Below are 22,668 nucleotides of genomic sequence, written 5' to 3' on the forward strand. Positions count from 1 at the left end.
TGGAGGCGGGACACATTCACTGTGAGGAGGTTAGGAAAACAACGACAGTCAACATACAAAGAGCAAGGTCAATGTCCATACAACTATATTCTGACACTTGGAAATTTTGCAGGTGATAGAGTTTACCGACCATCGAGCATGTATCTGGGCCATGTTCTACGGAGTTGATCTCTGAAACAGTCGGTGCGGCTACGGGAGGTTCCAGACTTTTTAATACACATGTTCACACGTTGTTGCAACATGTGAATGGACCAATGTCGATTGTTACCAATATATCGGTGAGGTGTACACGTTGGAACACACATTACGTATTTGGTAAAACGAGTTCCCCATCTTCAGGGATGTTTCGACATGAGAAATGTCTTCGCCTACATTTGAGTTGCTCATAAGCTTAGGCAACATAAGGTGCCCAAAGGTCAGCCACAAGCCAACATGATTCAAAATGACATGGACTTCCATCTTAGACAATCGCCGTAGTCAATGTGAATATAAATTTATGTACCTAACGTTTGAATGTATTTTAAACATTATATGTTGTATTTTATTGTTGAATTATAAATGTAAAATAAGTATGAAACAAACACAAATTAAATAACAAAATAACAACAAATAAAGAAATCAACAAATAACAACAAAAAGAAGTAAATAAAATAAATAAATAAATTGATAGGAAGAAACTTTTTGAATTACAATTTTTAATTTAAACAATTTATTAATTATATTTGTTTCTAAAAAATATTTGTTCCTATAAATAATTATAAAAATAATTTTAAAAAAATGAAGGAAAAATGAAACATTGTTACAAATTCAAATAAAGTTTATTAGAAAAAAAATGGAACAATTACTTCACATTTACATGTATCAAAATTGATGGCTGGATGGAGTTTTTCGTTGGGTGAAATGTTGTGATGGCCTTCATTGACGTTTGGGTTGTTCGCAACAGCCAATCAAGAGTTTAATGTTTTCCTCACCTGAACCCACATTCTTATCATCTATTAATGAACCTAAAGGTGTATCAAAGTAACACGAAAATTTGTATGTCCTAAAGGTTTGACCAAGAGGTGTGGAGTACTGGGTGCAAAGCTAAACATATCAACTATCATTTATGACCCTTATGGTTGATAATCAAGATTGGAATCGGGCATCTCCGAACAATAGGAGTAGCCTTGGAACTCTGGCGCAAAATTGTCATTGTGCAAAGAACTACCCTTTGGTTGTGTTTGTGTCATCGCAGGTTCGAGCTCGAGAGCAAGATGCAGATGTCTTTGGTGAGGATGAGAGTGATTTGATCCACTTTGCTAATGTCCCTCTCGGTGCATGTGTCTAGGGATTACCATTGTTATAGTGACATGAACAAAATAACATAACTAAAATAATTACATGACATTAATATAATATTATTTTGAAAAAAATACCTCCTCCCCGACGTATGTCTCAATAATTTTTTGTATACAATGAGAGTTTTTGACTTTCCAATCCCCGGACAAGTACATCATCTGAAAATAAATTAAACTTGTTAGATAACATTTTCATAGAAAATAATTCTTAATCGATGTTTAAATTTTTTTTTTACCTATTTATTTACAAGGGGGAAAATGTATTGTTGATGACTGAATGATGCCAAAAATAGAATGTTGTATAGTACCCATGATTGCAGCAGTAGCAAGCACCCACCTATATATTGTGCATCGTGCTTTGTCGCTTGACAAAGCTCACAGTAAAGCGTTGCTAATACCGCTGAACCCCAACTATACGGACGAGCAACTTGAAAATCAACCAACAGAGTTAAGTACATCAGATGGACTTTATTATTACATGAACCCAACATGAGTATCCTTTATTAGCTTTAGTATATAAGCATGAGCAACGCATATCTTCTCCCACTCAAAGACAATATTCGGTAAGGTTTCAAATTTTTGTTTGAGTCAGGAAAATTAGTAAGCTTAGCATCACCATCACCCAATGATCGCACAAGCAACTAATAGCAAAGTAACGCAGGTTCGATCATTTTACTTAAACTCGTGACCACAACATTGTCAACTGGGAGACCAAGTTGCAATGCAACATCTTTTAAGGTAATGGTGCATTTCCTTCACGACAAATGAAACGCATGAGTCTCTAGGTGCCACCTCTCAATCAAGACGGATATTAAGTTGGCCCTAAGCTCAAATGTCATAATCAATGCCGCTGCTCCAAATCCTGCAACATACAAATAGGGGAAAATACGTTTTTCTGGTCGTTAGCTCGGACCATGGACACATGCTCCCAATACGCGGTACTCACCTTGTCCATAACAAATTACCATATTAATTAAATGTCAATTAAAAAAATAATGACAAACAAATTTATAAAATACCCGTGAATAACAAGTAGCAATTTTTTTTACCAGCACATATTAATCATCATGGCAATGTTATCGGATGTTTTGATCAATGAGCCTATTTTACACAAATAAAATTGAATGAACATATCATTTTAAAACAAACACTTCCACCTAGAGGTGCTCATGGGCCGGGCGGCCCGCCCGAAATATGGGAGGGTTTGGGTAAAAAATATGGGCTTGGGCAAAAAAACAAGGCCCGTTTAGAAAACAGGCCGAGCCTCGGCCACCACTTTTTTGGCCCGAGCCCGGCCCGGCCCGGCCCAATATAATAAATATATTTATTTTTAAATTTTTTTAATTTTAAAATATTTTTAAAATACTTTTTATTATTTTTTAATTTTAAAATACTTTTTAATTTTTTTAATTTTAAAATATTTTTAAAATACTTTTTTTAATTTTTAAAATAAATTTTTGGTATTTATTAAAAAAAATAGGCCGGGCCGGGCTTATAATTTTTTCCCGAGCCAGGCCTAGGTAAAATTTTAGGCCCATATTTTGGACCGGGCCCGGACCGAAATTTTTTATGAGCCCGGCCCGAACCCGGCTCGGCCCGGCCCATGAGCACCTCTACTTCCACCTAATTTAGCAAAACCCGTTTTTGTAAATAACTTTTTTTAAAATAAAATTTTCACATAATAAGTGACAGGTGCAATTTATATATAAGTGACAGGTGGGAGGCATAGATTTTACCTTCCATAAGTGAGGTGCAATTTATATATAAAGAAAAAAGATTTCGAAAATTAATTTTCTAAACACCGTGAATAAAGAAAAAGAAAAAGTCTTTCCAAGAAGCATAAGTCCTTAGGTGTTAACAAAAAGCTAAAAATATAATAAAAATTTATTTAGTATACAAAGTAAGGCCCAAATGACCATAAAGGTCCAACAAGTGAACGTTGGCTGTTTGCAGTGGCGGATGAAGTTTAGGCGGTCACATTAGGCCCGGGTCAGATCAACGAGGAACGCGGATCCGTCTTGACGGTTGTGGTTAGTGGACCGGAGTACGGAGAGAGATTTGTTGAGAATTCAATTCAAAGCTTTTACCATCTTCAACCGTTCCCTCTCTCACTTTCTCATTCCAAAAACCCTCAAAAAAGAAGAAGAAAAGATCCAAAATTATTAGCTTGTAATTCATCCTCCTTCCCCGGTCATTTCATTTCCGATTCCCAACGAGATCGGTACCCGTTGGTCTTTGTTCCCTAATGGCTACCAGAAATCGGACCGTCCAGTACAAAAAAACCAGGGATGCAGTGAAGAGCGTTCGAGCTCCTCTCTCTTCCTCAGCATCCAGTTCCGGCGGTCCGGTTATTGAAATGGTTAATGCTTCTTTCCTTCGCTCCAATCGCTCTTCCTACGCTCCTCTCAGCACTGAAGAAGACCCTGGTCCTTCAAGGTAACCGATTTTCTCTCTTAATTCTTTTTCTTCATTAAAATAAAGTAATTGTATTTGCTTAATAATTTCTATCAATATCTTTTTTTATTTTATTTATTATTGCGGTAGTGGCGCGTTTACGATAGGTTTACCGCCGTCGTGGGTCGACGATTCGGAAGAAATAGCGGCTAATATTCAACGAGCTAAGGCGAAGATGGCGGAGTTAGCCAAAGCTCATTCCAAGGCTTTAATGCCTTCATTTGGAGACGGCAAAGAAGATCAACGCGCGATTGAGGTTTTGACCAAAGAAATTACAGATCTATTAAGGAAATCTGAGAAGCGATTGCGAAATCTTTCGAACAACGGATCTTCCGAGGATTCCACTCTCCAAAAAAACGTACAGGTAAATACTAATAATTCTCGTTCTTGAACAATGTGGATTCTTTGTCCTAGCTTCACTTATAGATCATGAGAATTTGGTATAAATTAATCTCTGATTATTTATGCAGTGATTTACTTCTTTATTTTTTTGTTAAATTCCTCTTTCGGCAGCGTTCGCTCGCAACAGACCTTCAGACCCAATCCGTGGAGCTGCGGCGGAAACAATCAACTTATTTGAAACGGCTACAAAAGCAAAAAGAGGTTTGTTTGGATTGTGTTTTGGTTAGGTTCAGGTTAATCTCTATGAAGCTTGCCACTGCAATGCACGATGGTTGTTTGCCCTGCTTAACTTTGTATATGTATTTGTTTTATGGTGTTGGAACAGGATGGTGCTGACTTGGAGATGAACTTGAATGATAACAGATATCGATTGGACGACGATGACTTCGGTGGCATGGTAAGCCCTTTCCTTATTTGTACTTAGTTTTGCTACTGTTTCAGTAGGTGGAATTATTAGGCTGTACTAGGTGTTAAGGCCTACGGGATTTCAATTTCTACTACCAATTGAGTGATGCTTTTGTAGAAATCTATATGTCAAACTCAGCTGAAGTGTAAATTGTGGATACTTTTGTTATTGGAATTTGCTTTGAACAAAGTTCACGTGTTTTGGAAATGTTTTGGTATATGATTGATTGCAAGGACTGAAAAAATTATGATGGTCTACTACTCCAGTACAAACAACATGATGGGTGATTAATGCAGGGTTTTAATGAGCACCAAATGAGCAAGCTGAAGCAGAGTGAGTTCTCAACTGTAGAAAGGGAGAGAGAGATTACGCAGGTACCTGAATAAATGTTGTTTATCGTTTCAATGGCAGTTCCCTTCTAATGAATAAAGTTGTTTTGCAGGTTGTCCAGTCTGTAAATGAGCTTGCTCAAATCATGAAAGACCTCTCAGCCCTTGTGATAGACCAGGTTTGACTCGCATCTTTCTTTTATGTTATTAACTGTGGTTGTTCGATACTAACTGAGTTTTGTATTTAAAATCTCCAATCAGGGCACAATTGTTGATCGAATAGACTACAATATCCAAAATGTTGCTACATCAGTCGAGGAGGGCTTCAAACAGCTCCAGAAGGTGTTATATATTTCTGACCCATGCTTGCTCATACACATAGGCAAAAACTCATCTGCTAATGTTGCAGTCATATCCTGAACTCCCCTCCCCAAACCCCTGGATACCAAAGATCACCTCTCATTTAGTATTCGGTGACTTGTGTATTCAATGTGTGCATTAGTTGTTATGCGGTCCCTCAGTTGTTGCAGTTTTAACAAAACTTGAGAGTTGTGTATGACTTGTATTGGAATTGCAGGCTGAACGAACACAGAAGAAGGGAGGGATGGTGATGTGTGCAACAGTGCTGGTTATTTTATGCTTCATCATGATAGTCCTATTGATCCTCAAAGAGTTATTGCTACAATCGTTTTAGGGTACAGTACTAACAGCGGCTTAACACCCTAGTTTCACATGATTCATCATGTATATATGATGTTCCCGAGTAAGATGGAGGCTGATTATAATAAATATAAACTGCGTTGTAAATAGTTTCGTAATGGTAATGCACTGTTTTTTCCGTAGAAAACACATTTTTAACGTTGTAATGAGGCGAGTTTGTTTTAGTTGTAACGATTCATTCTTTGTGGGAACTGCTCAAACTAATGGAAAAGTGGAATGCATTACAGTGATCGTCTTGTCTGCCTTGAACTCTTGATATTCTAACTAATGTAGTGGCATACAAGGTTGACCCTTCCTTAGTTTCAAAACTATCGTGCTATGTTCAATCTTAACCGACTGTGGTTGATTATCTATAATCGAGGAAAATAATGTCATCTACCAACCATAAAATAATAATTACTACAACCAAACCTTCAAGTTAATCAACGGGATATTTCTAAGGTTCCTCACGGGATGCAAAATAACCATTAAAGATATTAAATTAAAATTTTTTTATCATTAAACTTATAACATATTAAACGATCTAATATATACTTAAAATTATTAAAATATTAATTAAATACTTAATTGTAATATCTTAGTTAATACATAATTATATAAACTTATTATTAAATGAATAAAAAGTTAAAAACATTTAATTATTTTCATAAAATAAATAAAAAAGTAAAAAGAAATTAAAACTTAAACTAATAAAGAGAACCTAAATTTTAATAGAAATAACTTTAGATATTAGTTAAAATTTTTATTATTAAAGTGAGCATGTTGATAATCATTTTAGTAAAGAATAATATCAAATCATATTTGATAATGAATATTTAAAACTCATACATGAATTTACTATAAAATATAAAATTAATGTCTTGAGAATATCCAAATATATAAAAGTGAAACAATTAAATGTAATGGATGTTAGCATCATACAGAATTAATAATCAAAAGTAATAGATACTAATAAATGAACTAATTAATAAGAAAGAGAAAGAAGGTAGTGATTTTCGGGTAGACCGCAGCTTCTTTTCAACAGTTAGAAAAAACTATAGACTTCGGAGCTAAAAAGGCGTCCCAACTTAACAACCTATCCATAAAAACAGAAATTTCAAAATTTTCAAAAAAAAAAAAAAAACAAACAAACAACAGCAACAGAGTTTTCAATATAAAAAGAAAACCAAACAACCTAAAACCCTAGAGATTGTATCTCTCTATCTCAGCCTTATTCATCAATAGTTTGGATACCAACATATCGGACAAGTCAAGAGATATGAAGTGGATAAAGGTTTAGCCACCAGCTTCTTCAAACAGTTGAAAAGAAAATTTTAAAAATCGGTAATTGAGAAAAAGAAGGTGTGCAATGACTATGGCTGGTGAATTCCCGGCTGGTTTGAAGATTCTCATTGTTGATGATGATAGAACATGTCTCTTAGTATTGGAAAGAATGCTCCGGAAGTTTTCATACCAAGGTTTGTTATGTATAACATTCATCCTATTATACTTCAATTTTTTACCATAATCAATGCTCCTTCTTCTTCTTCTTCTTGTTTGTTTGTTATTGTTGGTTTTATTTTCCTTTAATCATGATTTGATTGATGTGATTGATTTTCAGTTACCAAGTGTCAGCTAGCGAGGGAAGCCCTTGCTTTGCTTCGACAAGACAAAAACAGATTTGATATCGTCCTATGTGATTTACATATGCCTGATATTAATGGATTTGAGCTTCTTCAGATCATTGAAGTAGAGATGGATTTACCGGTTGTTAGTAAGTGCAAAATACATGCATTAGTTTCATGTTTTTCAAAATATTCCTTTTTCACTTTTTTAACGTTTATGGTGATACAGTGATGTCTTCTGATGATGGAAAAGGAGTTGTTATGAAGGGTATAGTCCATGGAGCTTGTGATTATTTGGTAAAACCAGTTCGCATGGAAGCTATTGGACTCATTTGGCAGCATGTGGTTCGCAAGAAGAAGAAACGTTTCTCGGGAGAAATTACTAGGTCATTGCCATTACAACGGGCTGACAATGCCGTCCCGGCAATGGATAAAAGAAGCCTGAAATACCGGAAACGGACAAGTGAAGACGAAGATGTAGCTGAGGATGGGGAATCCTCCGAGGGGAAGAAGCCGAGGATGGTTTGGACACAAGAGCTCCATGATTTGTTCGTTGCTGCTGTAAATGAACTAGGGCGTGGTAGTATGTACTCTACCTCTATACATCCCTTAAAGTTTATTTACCAAAATGCTTTGTCTTGACAAATGTTATTGCAGATGCTGTTCCTAAGAAAATTTTGGAACGTATGCAAGCTATGAATGTGACTTTTCTTACAAGAGCCAATATTGCCAGTCATCTTCAGGTGAACTTTATACTACGCAAGAATATATTTAACTTGTCTTACAACTCATATCTTAAATTACATGTTGCAGAAATACCGCATGCATCTTCAAAAGGAAGGTGCAGTACCCTCCAGTGATAGCAGAGATGTGAATGCTTATATTGACCACCGCAACCTACAATTTCAACCTTCACCCACTACTCCATATCAACTTCCAATGCAAAATCTAATCACCGAGAGAGCCAATGAAAACATATTAAGTATAGCTCCAAGTCATGTTGATGGAGGGAGCAATATTTTCAACTCCAATATTGCCTCGGAATCAAGTTGCTCTCTCCCAACTCAAGTCACCTTGTATGATCTCTATCGAGCAAACCTGTTATACCAGAATGATTTTCCTCCTATTAGTAATGGTGTTGCTATCTCTAATGACAATGAATTTCCTCCTAACGATGGTGTTGCCAACTCTAATGATGAAAGTTTGTACTGTAACGTAGTAGACGGTACGGAGCTTTCGAACCCATTTTCAGCTGTTGCAGTAGACGGTACGGAGCTTTCGAACCCACTTTCAGCTGTTGCAGTAGACGGTACGGAGCTTTCGAACCCACTTTCAGCTGTTGAGGATTTGATCCACGAGCCCTCATTTTTGGTCGGACAATATGATCAACAAGCCTTCTTTCGTGGACCAATTTGAATAGGGTTAGCTAAAATTGTTCACTGATATGTTATTTAACGGATAAGCCTTTTGAAGATTTTCTTCGCAAAACAAATCCTGGTTTTCTATCCTCTGTACGTCTCGTGCAGTTCTATTTGTTTTATTTAGACATTAAATTAGTTCAAAAATTTCTTTCAATGTTACATATCCTTTCCCTTCTTCTTATATGTATATAAAGATGTAAGACTTTGAAAAAGAGGAGCTTGCTTCTATATTAGCGATAAAAGTCTTCATACATGTGAAGGATTACACTGACTGCAAACAAATGGATGAATGGTTGAATATATGCTACTGAATAGCGATACCATAAAAGTTTTCTATCTGCAGTAGTAGTTCAATGCTAAAAATCCACCTCTAACCCAGAGGTATCGAGGCTAAGAAGGCAACTGGAAAAAGAATCTGGAGTAGTTGAAATAACAAATTTGTCCCAATGCGGTCACTACTGCATTAGCAATAGAAGAGCAAGTGTTAGAAAGCCAAAAACGCTGCTTCTACCACTGACCATGGGAGCTTTGCTAGGAAGTCTTGTGGGAAGTGCACATTCCTCTCCGTTAAACAATACTTTTGTCGGGAACCCATCACCGGCGGCCACTTCGATTCCCGGTGTGGACTTCTTCTTGAAAGAGATAACTGATTGTTGAGTGCCGGGAACACGTGGATCCTTTTTCGGTTTGGCACCATCTGTTTCGGCTAGAAGATAATTCAAACCCGGACGACCTTGCATGAATAGTGTATTGTTGGAGCCAAGCAACTTGCTTCCATTGAAGGTGTAGACTTCTTCAAAGCCTGGTACTGCTTTATCCAATTGAACTGCTGCAAACCAGTCTTCAAAGCTAGAATCACCCCAGTTAAAAAGAGTGATCCTTGCAGTCCATCCATCTTTATGATCTGATAATAAGTGCCAGTTTATGCTAACTCCACAGTTATCTCCACAAGGCAATGGATTAGGAACTGATCGTCTTTTTATATCAGCCCACGACAATGCTTCAGCAGTCCTGTTCTCGAAAGGGATAAGAAGAGCATCGGGTCGTAGAAGTAGAGCCGGCTCTGTTGCACTGCAGGTTTGGCTTGGGTTGCTGTTGCAGCCACAGGCACATGTATTGCATGGAATAGCAGAATCATTGAAGAAAGCAGAGTATGAAACACAACATCTTGGAACTGCCTGCTTGGATTGTGTTATATTGCAAACCACTTGCCAACTAGCAATTGACGCTGTTGCTGATGGCAAACCACTTGGATCAGGGAATTGACTTGGGGTAACTCGTATCGGAGACCCGCATTCGTATTCCGGATTCATAGTGCCTTTGATCTTCCAGTTCTGAGGTGGAACTAACTCTGTTCTATTCAAGTCTGGTGGCATTTTGTAGACTTGCATGTTGAAAGATGATATAGACTTGCTAGGATCCATTAAAGGAGGCAGAATGGTCCCGTTTCGACAGCAAAAGGGAATTCTTCCAAGGATCGAGTCATTGGCTCTTGTGGGAGGCAGGTCAACAATAGTAGGCCTTCTCTCACAATTCAATACCTGCGAAAAATCCATTTCTTTGTAGTGCTGACCTTGCCTGCCGAAAATGCAGTCTGTTGTATCAACAACATAAGGGTAAGCTCCTCTCATGGCATAAATGAATTCCTCCCTCATCCAATCAAAGCTCAATTGCCATTTATCAAGGCGACCAAGAGGGTTATGAATTGAGATTGAAACCTGAGACAAGTAATTATCACTATATGTCCTTATCACGTCATACATGATTACAAGATCACCTTCTTGCCTGGCCAAGAATTCATCATTTACCCCATTGTTCGAATCAGAGTTTAGATCATCTTGAATGCAGCATGCATGCATCACATTGTTCCCTATTGAAAACCCACAAAAATTAACTCAACAATGAATAGAATTGCAGGTAGATTTCCAAGTTTTAAATTCCTAAGACAGATTAGGTAGCTAAACAAGAAAGTAAAATATATCAATGGAATACATATCAAGTTTTCACATTTCAATATATATATATTATTACTTTCCTTAGACTTTCATAAAAGAAATATTAATTCTGAGTGCAACTTAGGGTTTATCTGGTCAAAATATTAACATACATATAAAAGGTCAAAGTTGAAATGTATTCACGCATTAAAGCCTTAAATGTTGACTTTTGGATAAAACTTATACTAGAAATTATTTAGAGTTTGTTTTCTTACAGCAGAGTTTTTTTAATCATGGGGATGTATTCATTTTCTCATTACGTAAAGCTACAAATTATCATTTTCAACAATTAATTAGAACAGCAAATTTCCTTAAGGTTCCTCTGTTTTATAGAATTATTTCACCTACTATGTTCCCAATTAGTGTTCTTGAATAAAAAAATAATCACAAAAACTATTTTCATTAAAAAATATATTAGACCTTCATTGGTGGCGTTAAGACAAGAATACCCATCGTTAACGAGACTAATATTAAGCGGCATGGGAACATCCGGAGCTCCGACACCGAATTGAGTACCCACTAAACCGACCCTAACCTCCATTTGTGCCCTGTCCCCGGCAGTCTCCACAGCCGATTTAAGGTCACTGATGGGGAAGCCGGCGAGAACGGTACCGTTTCCAACCTCAGCAGGGAAGGAACTCCCATCGGCCAAAACGGCGTTAGAAGCAGAGACCAAGAGCTCCTGGTGCTGAAACCCAACGAAGGCTCTCCAAGACTTGAGCTCGTGACGTCCGTTGTTGAGAACAGTTAAAGTGGACTCGAAACGGTAGGCTTGGTTGGTGGGGTCGGTGGGAGGGAGGGCATGGCCTCCAGTGTAGTTGTACGATAAGAAGATCCCGTTGCATGAGTCGGAGGGGGGAGGTGGTGCTGGCGCCGGGGAAGGGGTCTGGGGTTGAGAAAGTGAAGTGTCGAAGAGAGAAAGCAAAAGCAAAATGAAAGAGAAGATGATAGAATGGAGTTGGGCGGGAACAGCCATGGTTGATGGTGTGGTTTCGATTCGAGAGGGACGAAATAGTTTTGAAGGAATTCAAAGTGGAGAGATTGGTTTGATTAAGTGAGAAAATGGGTTTAAAGAAATGGAATTGGTAAATGGAGAGCCGGCTATGTTTCCCTTTCTTCTTCACTGCAACTTGGCTGGCATAAGTAAAATAGTGGGAACCGGTCTTTGCACTCTTCTTTCATTTGCTTCTTCTATTTTTCTGTTCTTTTCAAATTTTGCTTTATTTTAGAGCCGGTCTTACTTGCTTAAATTTTTTTTGGTAAATTATTAAAATAGTCACTTTTGTTTAATTCAAGTCATATTTTAGTCATTTATGTTTAAAATGTTATGTCTTAGTCACTTACTTTATTGTGTTGTAACCTTTTAGTCACTAAATCATTAATTTCATTAACGATGTAACTATAAGTTGACATGGTACATTAAATTATCATTTCAAACAAAAATTTTAAAGTTAATTTATATAATCGATCCCTATATTTTTTCGTTTTGAGCAATTTAATTTTTTCTTTTCTTTATTTTCCAATCTCTTACCTTCTCCCTCTGTTTTCCACCCTTTATTTCTTTTAGCGTAGTTTTTCTATATTTTCTATTTGTTAAAACTAGTCCCTATACTTTTATTTTTTTTGAACAATTTAATCTTTTTCGAGTGAGGCAAGCTTATAGACTAGTTTTAACAAATGGAAAATATGAAAAAACTACGTTAAAAGAAATGAAGAAGGGAGGAAAACAGAGGGAGAAGCAAAAGAGAATGGAAAATAAAGGAAAAAAAATGAAAGTTAAAAGAACATAAAATAAAAAAATTTAAATTGCTCAAAATGAAAAAAATATAGGGACAAATTGTAGAATTTAACCTAAAATTTTCATTTGAAATAATAATTTAACGTGCCATGTCAACTTAATGTTACACCGTTAACGACAATTAACGGCTTAGTGCCTAAAATGTTACAACACGATAACGTAAGTGATTAAAATGTAACATTTGAAACATAAGTGACTAAAATGCAACTTGAGACAAATAAAAGTGATCATTTTAATAATTTACTCTTTTTTTAATCTAACTTGTATGACCGAGTTTTATTGTTTTTAAAGCATTTTTTTATGTTTATAGTTTTTGAAATTTGTAGCTTTACATAAAGATCACTAAATTATTAGTAAGTTATAAAATAGTCATTGAATTATTTGAAAGATTTCCTTTAAGTAATTGAATTATTTGAAGAAAGGTAATTAAATTTTGGTTCGAGAGGTTTGTGACATTCAAAATTATTTAATGAAAAAATTGAATTGTAGAAAAAAGGGAAAGAGAACATTCAAATAATTTAGCAACTATTTTGTAACTTTTAAAATTAAATAACCAATACGTAAATCAATAATAATTTAGTCAACTAATTTACCCTAATTAAAAAATAAGAAAGAAAATTAGAGATGCAATTATTTTTATGGTAAATTACAGTTGCATCATTAAGGTTTTTTTTCTTTTCAGTTACTATCTTTTAAATTTGGTATAATAATAAATTTAGTTTTTGATGTTTACACATTATATCAATTTAGTCTTAACTTTTAAATATTTAGCCCTCAGTGTTCATATGTTACCTAATTTTATCCTATTTTTATATGAAATATGATTTAATACACAATGTTTAAATTAGAAAAAAAAGAAAAATTATATATATATTTTTAAAATTTATTTATTATTAAATTAAAAAATCCTCAAATACATTGTTTTCCTTATCCTTCAAATAACTAAGAATTTGATATCTTTCAAATCTCAATGATAATTAATCCATTTTTGCTATTAGTTGACAACTATCGATGAAGCAAACCAAAACTCAATAAATTATTATTTTTAAACTATTAGACTTACAATCGAATTGAATTAACGAAGCAGATACTTTTTTATTTTGAAGCAATTGAATTGACTATTTTTCAAAATTTAAGTCGTTTTGTTTCTTGTTGTTTGTTTTTCATTGAATCGAATGCATGAACAATATCGGCAAGGTCACAAAGAAAAGCAGAACTATAAAAGGATCAAATTACACTATGTGTAAATGTTGAGGGTTCAATTTTAGAATTAATAGTAAATTGACACAAGTTATAAATGTTGAGGGTTAAAGTTATTATTATGCCAAACCTAAAAGCTACCACGTTTCTCATGTAATGGTTAATGACCAAAAAGAAAAAATTAAATAATTAAGTGAGTATTTTATAATTTTTCATAATTGACTAACTAAAAAATAAACTTAACAAGAATTGAGTGACTACTAATGTTGTTTACCCTTATTTTATTATAATTTTGTATTTTGTAATATTTCATTTAACCACCGTTTAAAAATTCACTGCCACGTAATATTCGTAAGATAATATAATAAGAGAAAGACGTTAGTTCGAACTAAAAGTTGTAAGGAGTAATTTAAAAAATAAAAAATGGAACAGAGGGGCCCATGATTAGAAGCTTCCGGCTCGTTTGGTGACTCGTCCTCTTGAAATACGGGCCTTGTGTTTCCTCAAAAGCCCATATTAAAATGAAAACCCCAAAAAGAGTACCCTTTATTGCTAATATTAAAAAAAATAAGATCTGTACTAAACATACAATAAAAAAAGGTCGTTTCAATTAAATTAAATATGTTCCGATTCTTATCATTTTTCTTAAATTTGTTTGGTCATGCATGTCGTCCTATATGAACAAGTCTCTTCTTTTTCTATGCTTCTCTTTTGAGAAATCATGAATAATTACACTAATTATGCTGAAGATGGTTGGCAAGGTTCTGTTGAACCACGTGTATGAAATAAATTTTAAAGTTAATTTTGCATGGCCTGCATAAAATAAGATTCAGTTAGTAGCCCAGTGAGACATTTGCATGGAGAAGAGAGGCAAATACTCATCGACAACACGACATGTAAATATTGTTCCTTTTTCAAAAAAAAAACATTATATAATTAATTGGTTGTTTTTAATCAAAATAAAACGGACGCTTGAAATTGTTATTAGTAAATCAGATACATGCTTCAATTATAATTAATAAATGTCGGGAGGAAAGAAAAACATGTTTATTTAATTAATTTTCCAATTTAAACTCTGTATATAGTTAATGAATAACTTGTTTGCCTTTGGGCTCCTTTTTTACTTGAATCCTTTATGTTATGATGGAATGCAGAACAATTTTACGAGTGCATAATCTGAATGACAAAACTTGATTGCCCCAATACAACTTCATACAAGGCTGCGTATGTCTCGTTAGCTAGAAAAGGTGACGTCTTGATCAAAACCAAGGCGGCTGGAGCCATGAATGCTCTGGTTCGAACCAGACCTCATCATGTTCATGTTGGGAGGGCCATTCCCTTGCTGTTATTTGGCTATCAGTGAAGGGATGTGCTTTATGGTTGAAAGAGGTGATACTCTTTGCAAAGGGTACATTCTCAAGGTACAGGGCAAGAGCGTCTCAATGTATCTACCACACGAGATTCTAGGTCTACAGTAATAGCACCTTGTTTTAGAATCAATGATTCAAGATACAGGATAAGAGTGCCTCAAGGTCAGGTTTCTTATGACTTAAATTTTCACATTTAATGTTTGCTTTATTTTGCTATGTTTGGAGTTTCATGCTTCTTATGACCCCATAGCTTGATTAGGTTTAATAAATCACTTGAAGAATGCAGCATTATGAATGATCTTTCTCACATTTATTCAAAACCTGCTTTCAAATCCAAAATCTGTATACATTCAGTTAACATAGGACCGGAAATCCATTCTTACTCCCACCCCTGACAGCCTTTTAAGTCCCTCCAAAGAATTGTTCTGATGCCCCACACCATTGTTTAATGATAAAGCTCCATCGGCACTTTATTCTCATTTATCCTACTAAAACCTTTCTTTTTGTTGCATGCTTGCCCACAAGAATCTATTCCATTTCTACCCACTGTCCTATCTTCTGTTTCATGGCATTGCGTCAATACTTTTCAATGGCTCCATTGAACTCAAGAGCTCCCACGGCCTGGCTGAATCCACATGGCTCAAACAAAGTTGCCAAATAAATGTTAAATCCATAATCTTCTATAAACTAAATGAGTTCCAATTTCGAATTAGGCATTTTTCTCTCCATTTCATGACAAAAGCAGGCTACAAGGGATATTTTCTGGTACATTGACACAAAGTGAAACAAAAGCTGAAATTCCCGCTCACTTAATTAAATAAAATGCTAGGCGTATGTATGCATCCCCACACAAGAACATGTTTATAACGTAGGTTGGAGTGGCAAAGAAATTCAATCATTCATGTGGTAATCTGTCCCACTTAGCTAGTCTACTTGCAGCTAAAGCCTGCAACAATACCCAAATTATGTAAAAGCCATAAACCTCTCCTTCCAGAATCATCGAACCTCGCCAAATGATTAAAACTAACGGGATTAGCATATGATTAGAACAATTGAGGTCAAAAGCTATTAGTATCTGATGACTTTCAAGATTTCACCACCAGCAACCATGTAGGCCCAGCAGCAGCTGTTACTATGTCCATGTCAAACTTTAATTAATTAATCAAATTATAGAAGAATTTTATTTTGCATCATAGATAATAGGTATATCTCAAAGACAAGGCCGGCCGCTCGCATGATGCCACATAGTCAATTAAGCTATAATATTAACGATGAACATGAAAGGATTAATATCATAGGGCGCTAACAAAGATCCAAACTGACTGGCTACCTGTGCTGTCTTGAACAAAAAATAGAACCCAATTGGCCACGTGTGGGCAGGGCCAAAGAAATCGATTTTTCCCATTCCTACTTTGGACATTTCCTACGCTACAATGACATCCGGGTCCCTCCGATGCCGCCATATTATGATAGGATTTAGCTCGACATCTTAGCTTCTTTTAAACAACCGCTCATTATTAATCATTATAATAAAATAATTTATTTTTTGGATAATGAAATAATAAAAACAACAAAATTTACCAAGAAATAAACACAAGAATCAGACTCTAAAGGGCGAATTTGTGGGTGCGCAAAGGAACAGTGTGAGCAGGTTGGTAGCTCACAAGCCTTCCGCCGCCACCACATAAAAGCACAAAGCAACCCGAATAAAAATTTTACAAAACTCCATCAACTAAGCAAGAGGCTTGACCAAAACATCCTTCCAATGCCTATAATTAGTTCTCCACTCCCATTTCAATTAGGTCCTTTTCGGCCACCACTGAAAATGAACCAACCAACTGGATACAAGAAGAAAGAAATCACATTCCCTTGTCCACCGAGGTGAGGTGAGGTGAGGTGGTGTGCTTATACTGATACACATAGAGCAATGCCGCTAGCTAAACCTTAAAACACTAACCATATTTTGCCAAAATGCCTTACTTCTCTGATCCCATTCAATATCTATCCTCCTTTTCTTTTCCTTTTAAATAAAAAAGACGAAAATAAAAAGCTGGCCAAATAGAATACAAATGGATTGATAAATTAGTTAATAAAATACAATAGAAAAAACAAAAAAAATGGAGTAGTCATCATCAATCATCAATTCATCATAGTAAACAAGACGCAAGAATAATGTAGATGAAATGACGAACTGGAGAAAATGAAACAACAGTCTGGGTAGGAATTTTTACCGAGGACTATGCCAACTGGGACTTCAATGTGGGTGTCTGTACAAGTCATAGGGCGCCCATAGGGCATCAAGCGGACACGGCCTTTTTGAATCCAGCCTAAGCCATGGCTTGCCGCTGCCGGACCAATGCAAGAGGCTAATCGGACCCGGATGCAAGTCTCGGCAACTTCCCCGCACATTGTCCCCACCCAGCCCGTGTTGGTTCCATCTATGCTCAATGGGCGCCACGCGGCCCGCAAAAACTAGCAAGAACGGCGGCAAGGAACCAAGCTCGTAGATTCGGTTGCTTTTCTGGATCTCCATCCACCTTTCGATCCGTCTAGTGAACCCGGCCCGTCTCCATCTCACCAGATCTATCACCATCACCCCCGTGTTAAAATAACATGGTTTCCTTCCTCTGAAAGTTCCTGAAAATCGATCGTCCGACCAGAAACTGTTAGTAAAATATTTTGTGAAGTTGGCATGACAATACTCCGGTGCTCCAATTGTTCGTGAGCGCAAGTTAGTACTCCATAGCTTAGAGATATTGTCAACAAAGACCAGATCAGAATCCAAATAAATCACTCTTCGTACGCATGGCTCTAGCAGATCCGCTAGGTAATTTCTAGCATAATTTAACGGCTGTTCAAGCGCTTGCCTAACTGAAGACGATATCAAGTTTCGTACAATCTCAGGATCGAAATAATAAACCTTGAATTTCAATTGGGGGAAGGTTGATCGAACCAGGGTTTCCATATCGGTCTCTGAGACAAGGAAATGGAAGAAAACGTTCTCTGGACACAATGAATGCTGGAGAATGGAGTGAACGGCAGCGATTGACCCACGGAGGTACTGAACATCTAGTGTTATAGCCACGTGCACCAAAGTAGGATCACAAACGCCAGTGGTTTTGTGGTCGGCGAAGCCACATTCATCGGCATTGCGAAATTCGAAGGCCTTTCGAAAAGAGAATCGATCGTCCTGTGAGTCTGGTGATATGGACACCTGAAACGACGGTAACCGGATGTAACTGTCGAGGTGAGAGGATCTAATGGCTTCAGCTGGGGGAAACGACTGGAGTGAAGGAGAGAGAACAATCATCATCATTGCAGCTGAAAAGAAGCCAGAGAATTGCATTATCCAAAGCATCTTAACTCTATAAATCCCTCTCCAGTTATTTTTTTAGATTTGAAATCAAACCAATATGGTAAGATTATAGAGAGGGATGATCGAAAGAACGATAAGGTTCCTTTTCGGTCCGCCAGAGTTCAAAAGGGTAGAGTGAATAAATATGAAGAAAGAAGCAAAGCTCAGAATCGCCTTTTTTTTTCTTTGGGTTCTGTGTCAAATTGGAAATTGCCGTAGGAACGAAGCGACCTTTGTTGGGAAAGATATATACTATAGAAAAGAATCGCTGAAAAAACAACCAGAACGTAGAATAAGAGGGCCCGGTGCTACCGTGTGCCACCGTCCCAACCCTCTCACTCCCTTCACTTTTTGGCCCTCTCTTTTCACAATTAGAGAAGCTGATGGGGGTAACCCAAGAGAGAGATAAGAGGCAAAGACTTGAAATAGAGAGAAAGATGGAGGGCAAGATGAATAGATATTTTCTTTTAATTTCCCTTAGCCTCGCGTTTTCTTCTATCGTAGATATCCACGATCAAACTTAATAAAAATAAACTTTAGGAAAAAAATATTAATAGCATATATGATGAAAAGATAAAGGATTTTTCCAAACAAAATTAATTATCGAAATAATATGATTTGTTTTTAATTACCCAAATATTGTGGAAATTCAAATTAACATAGCGACTAATATCCATTCTGTTAAAATCAAATATGATTGTATCGTAAATCTCTTATTGAAAAAAACATATGACGATTCTTTTTCTTTTACCTTGCATTTTCAAGTGATTTGGCCTCTTAACCTTTCATTGTTTTAAATATATTTTTATTGATGAATTATAATTAAAACTTTAAAAGTACATAATTTTTTATTTTTAACTTCAAAAAACAATTAATTAAAAATAAATTAACTTAAAGAAACAATTTGAACTTACGATATCATCCTGCCTAGTTGTAACCTCGAATAATTCTCATAATTCTTTTTCATGTTATTAAAAAAATGGATAAAAGATATAATATAAACCGGGTGTCTTCAACAAGAATGACGATTGTATCCCGAACCCTCCACGTACATTTGGTACACTTGGATAGTCATACACGTCACTCATCCCCTTTTTACTATTAATCAGTTAAATTATATTTAAATTAATTAATAAAATATAAGAGGAGATGACATGGCTTGGTTTAAATTCCGACGTTTTTATGTTGTTGGATGTTTATCCCCTCCCTTTGAGACGCATGTATGGTAATGTAATTCTGATTTTGATATTGAAAATTAGCTTAAAAAGAAGGTTAGACAATTGGATGAAATATATCATTTTATAAACGGAAATTCCTTTTTTTCTTTTTATTTTGTTCTTTTCTGATTGGGAGACGGGAAAGTGCAATTCACATTCTGATTTTTTTTTTTTTTTTTATAATTTTCTTTTTCGGCTACAAATTGACTTTCTTTGTTATACACAGTACACCATTCACGGTATATTGGTTGCCTTATTACAAGTCTATCCAGCTAGACCATGATTTCATTATACAAAATTTTAGGGGTTTTTTGCAATGAAAGCAAACAAACAACATTTAAACTACTGTCATCATGCACAACATTTAAAATCTCATCAGGTGGAACTGAAAAAAAAAAAAAAAAAAAACTAAACCCAACATTCCCATTGAAAGACATTGCTGCCATTGCGTCTGCAGTTCTATTCACCTCTCTAAACGTATGGACCACCCTGACCTCCAAATCCCGGCTCAACGACCGAACAACCGCGTTATTCTTAAATATCCACTTTCGGTTTTGTTATGTCTCTAATCTAACTTTTTCATTAAAAAAGTAAATCTAATCTAACTTCATTTTAATCTATTTGATCACTCATAAAATCAAGCTTAAAGCCTTATTAGTTAATACGTGTATACATTATTACATTAAAAAGTTTAAAAAATATATATTTAAAGTTACAAATATTAAATAGTTAATTATCTTTAATTAACTAATTAATTAAAAAAACAAACCAACTAAAATAAAATATTTAAAGAAAAATTCACACATTTACATACATTGAACCTTTAATCAAATAATACAGAGATGGTAGTGGAGATATTCAATTCACCTCATTTGATACAAGATTAAGAGCCCTTTAAAAGGGTGACTGAAGATGGTAATAGCTCAACGTGTATCAAAATTGGAGTGAGAAAATAGGAGAAAAAAAATACTCACTTATATTATTGATTTTCGAATCATTACAAAATAACTCATTTACATCAAGAAAGTCCCAACAACTAGCTAAGGTTAGTGAGAGGAGGAAAGTTAACACAATGACACCTATCACTGTCCCTTAAAGAGCTTAATAACTTTTTTTAGTTACGGTCCAAAAAAGACATTAAAATGTTTGAAATAGGGACACATTTCTTACCTGACACTCCAAGGTCATCCCGTAGCATTCTCCAAATTAAACACACTTGCCTTACACATGAGCTGATCGTTGTCCCAACTCATTGCATGGAATCACCATTTCTTTCGATCTCGTTCGGTCATGACTTAACGCCATGTTACTCACTCATTGCTTTTACATGACGTTTGTCCTTTACGATCCACCCTCGAACACTTCTCATCTCAAAGCTCAGGTTCCATCTACAGTATCAAATGGGATGTCATGACGTCATTGTAGAACATAATATCAAACCATAATTATTGCCATGACACTTGCACCATCCTTAATCTTCTAATTTATCCCCAAATATTTTTATTCACAATGTCGTAACATTAACTATTCTTTGTCCTTCTGTCACACATTTAACAGGTGAGATATAAATTAAAAACAAAATTACACGACAACCAAAGTGGCTAAAAAGGCTAAGCTTTAATAGTAAAATCTAGTGAGTTTTGTCTTCTCCCGTCAGAAAAAACGCAAGAGAGGCCTGCCCCTCTGCCACAGTACCACTACCACCAATAGGTTGTGGCCACGTGGGTTGACAAGGAAAAACCAGGTGTACCCAATATGTCGGCGTTGAGGGTACAACGGTGTACCGGGAAATATGCTGCCCACTACAGCTGTGACTGTGGTGGCATCCCAACCAACGTAATTGAGCATGATTTTACAATGCTTTGTAAAGCGTGTTCCTCGGTCCGTACAATTTCAGTCTTTTAAAGAGTCTTTACATTCTCCAGCTTGGACTCCACATTTTAAACTTCACTGGAGAAAGATAATTATTAATGGAGATGCAGGTTTCCGACATATGGATATGGTTCGCTGGCTTTATGATATAGTTGAATTGTGGGTGCAGATTCAATTAATTTTTGATCAAATCAAAGTTAAAAATAGACGTGCAATATTAATGCGACATTTTCACCATCTTTGCATTATTGAACCAATTGGGGTAACCCATTTGATAATGTATACATTTAATGGAAAATAATAATTCCCGGTATGGTTTACCTTTTGGATAAGCCATCCTAATTTGGTTGTTAGTGGATTTTGATTTGGTTTTCTTTAAGCGGATGTTTTAATGTCTGTCGGTTTTTATTTTTATTTTTGTATAAATTACAAATCAATTGAAAAATTAGGTTCTCTCTAATATTTTAATTATTAGATAGGACAATATGGTTAAAGGTGCTCATAAGTCAGATCGGGTTCAACTAAATTCTTAAGTTCGAGCTCAACCCGACTCGAAAAATGGACCTAAAATTTTACCGGATGAAAATGTTAAAATCCAAACCCGACCCACTTTATGCCAAAAACAGTTACAAATCATTTATCAACTAAAATAAATAATTGATTTTAAGTGATGTACAAATTACAAATTATTTGGGTTTTAATATATAAAAGAGTCGACTTTATTAAATTTGTATACAAACATGATTACAATTTCCAAACATTTTACTCAATTATTATTAAACAAATTATTAAATCAATGGAATACAAAGATTTAAGTGATGATATAAAATTACAAATTATTTTAATTTTAAACTGATAAATTGTGCATTCTTTGCACGATATTTTAAATACAAATTAGAATGTAGTGTTACAAATAATTTGTAATGTATAGTATATTTAAGCATTAATCTGATTAACCAAACAGTTTATAATTATTTTTTAACCATTAACCCCTGCATCAATTTAAAATTATTTTAATCTATAGTGTTTTTCACACATCTCTTAATATTATATATGTTTAATTTTATCACCAAAATATTCTATCACATCTCTTAGATCTAGTGCTACCAGTTTTAATTGGGCTGCCTGATCATCTGGCCACCAAGACCCAGACTTCGCTAGGCCGGTTTTCGTTTATGTGTCAAACAAG

The 22,668-nt window shown here is 35.4% G+C and overlaps 4 protein-coding genes across 7 annotated transcripts; 2 read left to right on the forward strand and 2 right to left on the reverse strand.

The window, feature by feature from the left end:
* Positions 1-3,272: 3,272 nt before the first annotated feature.
* Positions 3,273-5,878, forward strand: LOC105802993 (tlg2p-like protein a). 2 transcript variants are annotated; one of them, XM_012634922.2, is made up of 8 exons: positions 3,273-3,773; positions 3,899-4,155; positions 4,305-4,394; positions 4,519-4,590; positions 4,896-4,973; positions 5,042-5,107; positions 5,190-5,270; positions 5,506-5,878. In XM_012634922.2, the coding sequence occupies exons 1-8, from the start codon at positions 3,701-3,703 to the stop codon at positions 5,620-5,622; spliced, it is 834 nt and encodes a 277-aa protein (XP_012490376.1). In that variant the 5' UTR covers positions 3,273-3,700; the 3' UTR covers positions 5,623-5,878. The 2 variants fall into 2 exon arrangements, with proteins under 2 accessions (XP_012490376.1, XP_012490375.1); XM_012634921.2 differs by having other exon boundaries at positions 3,274-3,773; positions 3,882-4,155.
* Positions 5,879-6,926: 1,048 nt separating this feature from the next.
* On the forward strand, positions 6,927-8,706 carry LOC105802991 (two-component response regulator ARR1). Its single transcript, XM_012634919.2, has 5 exons — positions 6,927-7,105; positions 7,249-7,401; positions 7,482-7,835; positions 7,910-7,995; positions 8,066-8,706. The coding sequence occupies exons 1-5, from the start codon at positions 6,997-6,999 to the stop codon at positions 8,666-8,668; spliced, it is 1,305 nt and encodes a 434-aa protein (XP_012490373.1). The 5' UTR covers positions 6,927-6,996; the 3' UTR covers positions 8,669-8,706.
* Positions 8,707-8,876: 170 nt separating this feature from the next.
* LOC105802990 (COBRA-like protein 7) lies at positions 8,877-11,838 on the reverse strand. Its single transcript, XM_012634918.2, has 2 exons — positions 11,088-11,838; positions 8,877-10,543 (listed from the first exon to the last, which is right to left on the reverse strand). Exons 1-2 carry the CDS (start codon positions 11,641-11,643, stop codon positions 9,129-9,131), a joined length of 1,971 nt encoding a protein of 656 aa, XP_012490372.1. The 5' UTR covers positions 11,644-11,838; the 3' UTR covers positions 8,877-9,128.
* A 3,899-nt stretch (positions 11,839-15,737) lies between these two features.
* LOC105802989 (probable galacturonosyltransferase-like 7) lies at positions 15,738-18,865 on the reverse strand. 3 transcript variants are annotated; one of them, XM_012634915.2, is made up of 2 exons: positions 17,267-18,865; positions 15,738-15,981 (listed from the first exon to the last, which is right to left on the reverse strand). In XM_012634915.2, exon 1 carries the CDS (start codon positions 18,391-18,393, stop codon positions 17,290-17,292), a length of 1,104 nt encoding a protein of 367 aa, XP_012490369.1. In that variant the 5' UTR covers positions 18,394-18,865; the 3' UTR covers positions 15,738-15,981; positions 17,267-17,289. The 3 variants fall into 3 exon arrangements, with proteins under 3 accessions (XP_012490369.1, XP_012490367.1, XP_012490366.1); XM_012634913.2 differs by lacking the exon at positions 15,738-15,981 and adding an exon at positions 16,530-17,085; XM_012634912.2 differs by lacking the exon at positions 15,738-15,981 and adding an exon at positions 16,530-17,055 and having other exon boundaries at positions 17,267-18,864.
* Between the last annotated feature and the right edge of the window lie 3,803 nt (positions 18,866-22,668).

The sequence above is a fragment of the Gossypium raimondii genome, chromosome 11 (assembly GCF_025698545.1).
Source record: "Gossypium raimondii isolate GPD5lz chromosome 11, ASM2569854v1, whole genome shotgun sequence".
Classification (NCBI taxonomy): Eukaryota; Viridiplantae; Streptophyta; class Magnoliopsida; order Malvales; family Malvaceae; genus Gossypium; species Gossypium raimondii.

What these genes read in the sequence shown, in the direction of transcription:
- LOC105802993 (XM_012634921.2), top strand. Translation starts at nt 3,583, where the DNA reads ATGGCTACCAGAAATCGGACCGTCCAGTACAAAAAAACCAGGGATGCA. An exon ending in CTCTCCAAAAAAACGTACAG is followed by an intron (nt 4,156 to 4,304) that starts GTAAATACTAAT and finishes CTCTTTCGGCAG; the next exon opens with CGTTCGCTCGCAACAGACCT. An exon ending in GGGAGAGAGAGATTACGCAG is followed by an intron (nt 4,974 to 5,041) that starts GTACCTGAATAA and finishes GTTGTTTTGCAG; the next exon opens with GTTGTCCAGTCTGTAAATGA.
- LOC105802989 (XM_012634915.2), bottom strand. Translation starts at nt 18,393, where the DNA reads ATGCTTTGGATAATGCAATTCTCTGGCTTCTTTTCAGCTGCAATGATG.
- LOC105802990 (XM_012634918.2), bottom strand. Translation starts at nt 11,643, where the DNA reads ATGGCTGTTCCCGCCCAACTCCATTCTATCATCTTCTCTTTCATTTTG. An exon ending in TCTTAACGCCACCAATGAAG is followed by an intron (nt 10,544 to 11,087) that starts GTCTAATATATT and finishes GGTTTTCAATAG; the next exon opens with GGAACAATGTGATGCATGCA.
- LOC105802991 (XM_012634919.2), top strand. Translation starts at nt 6,997, where the DNA reads ATGACTATGGCTGGTGAATTCCCGGCTGGTTTGAAGATTCTCATTGTT. An exon ending in CCGGAAGTTTTCATACCAAG is followed by an intron (nt 7,106 to 7,248) that starts GTTTGTTATGTA and finishes ATTGATTTTCAG; the next exon opens with TTACCAAGTGTCAGCTAGCG. An exon ending in GATGGATTTACCGGTTGTTA is followed by an intron (nt 7,402 to 7,481) that starts GTAAGTGCAAAA and finishes ATGGTGATACAG; the next exon opens with TGATGTCTTCTGATGATGGA.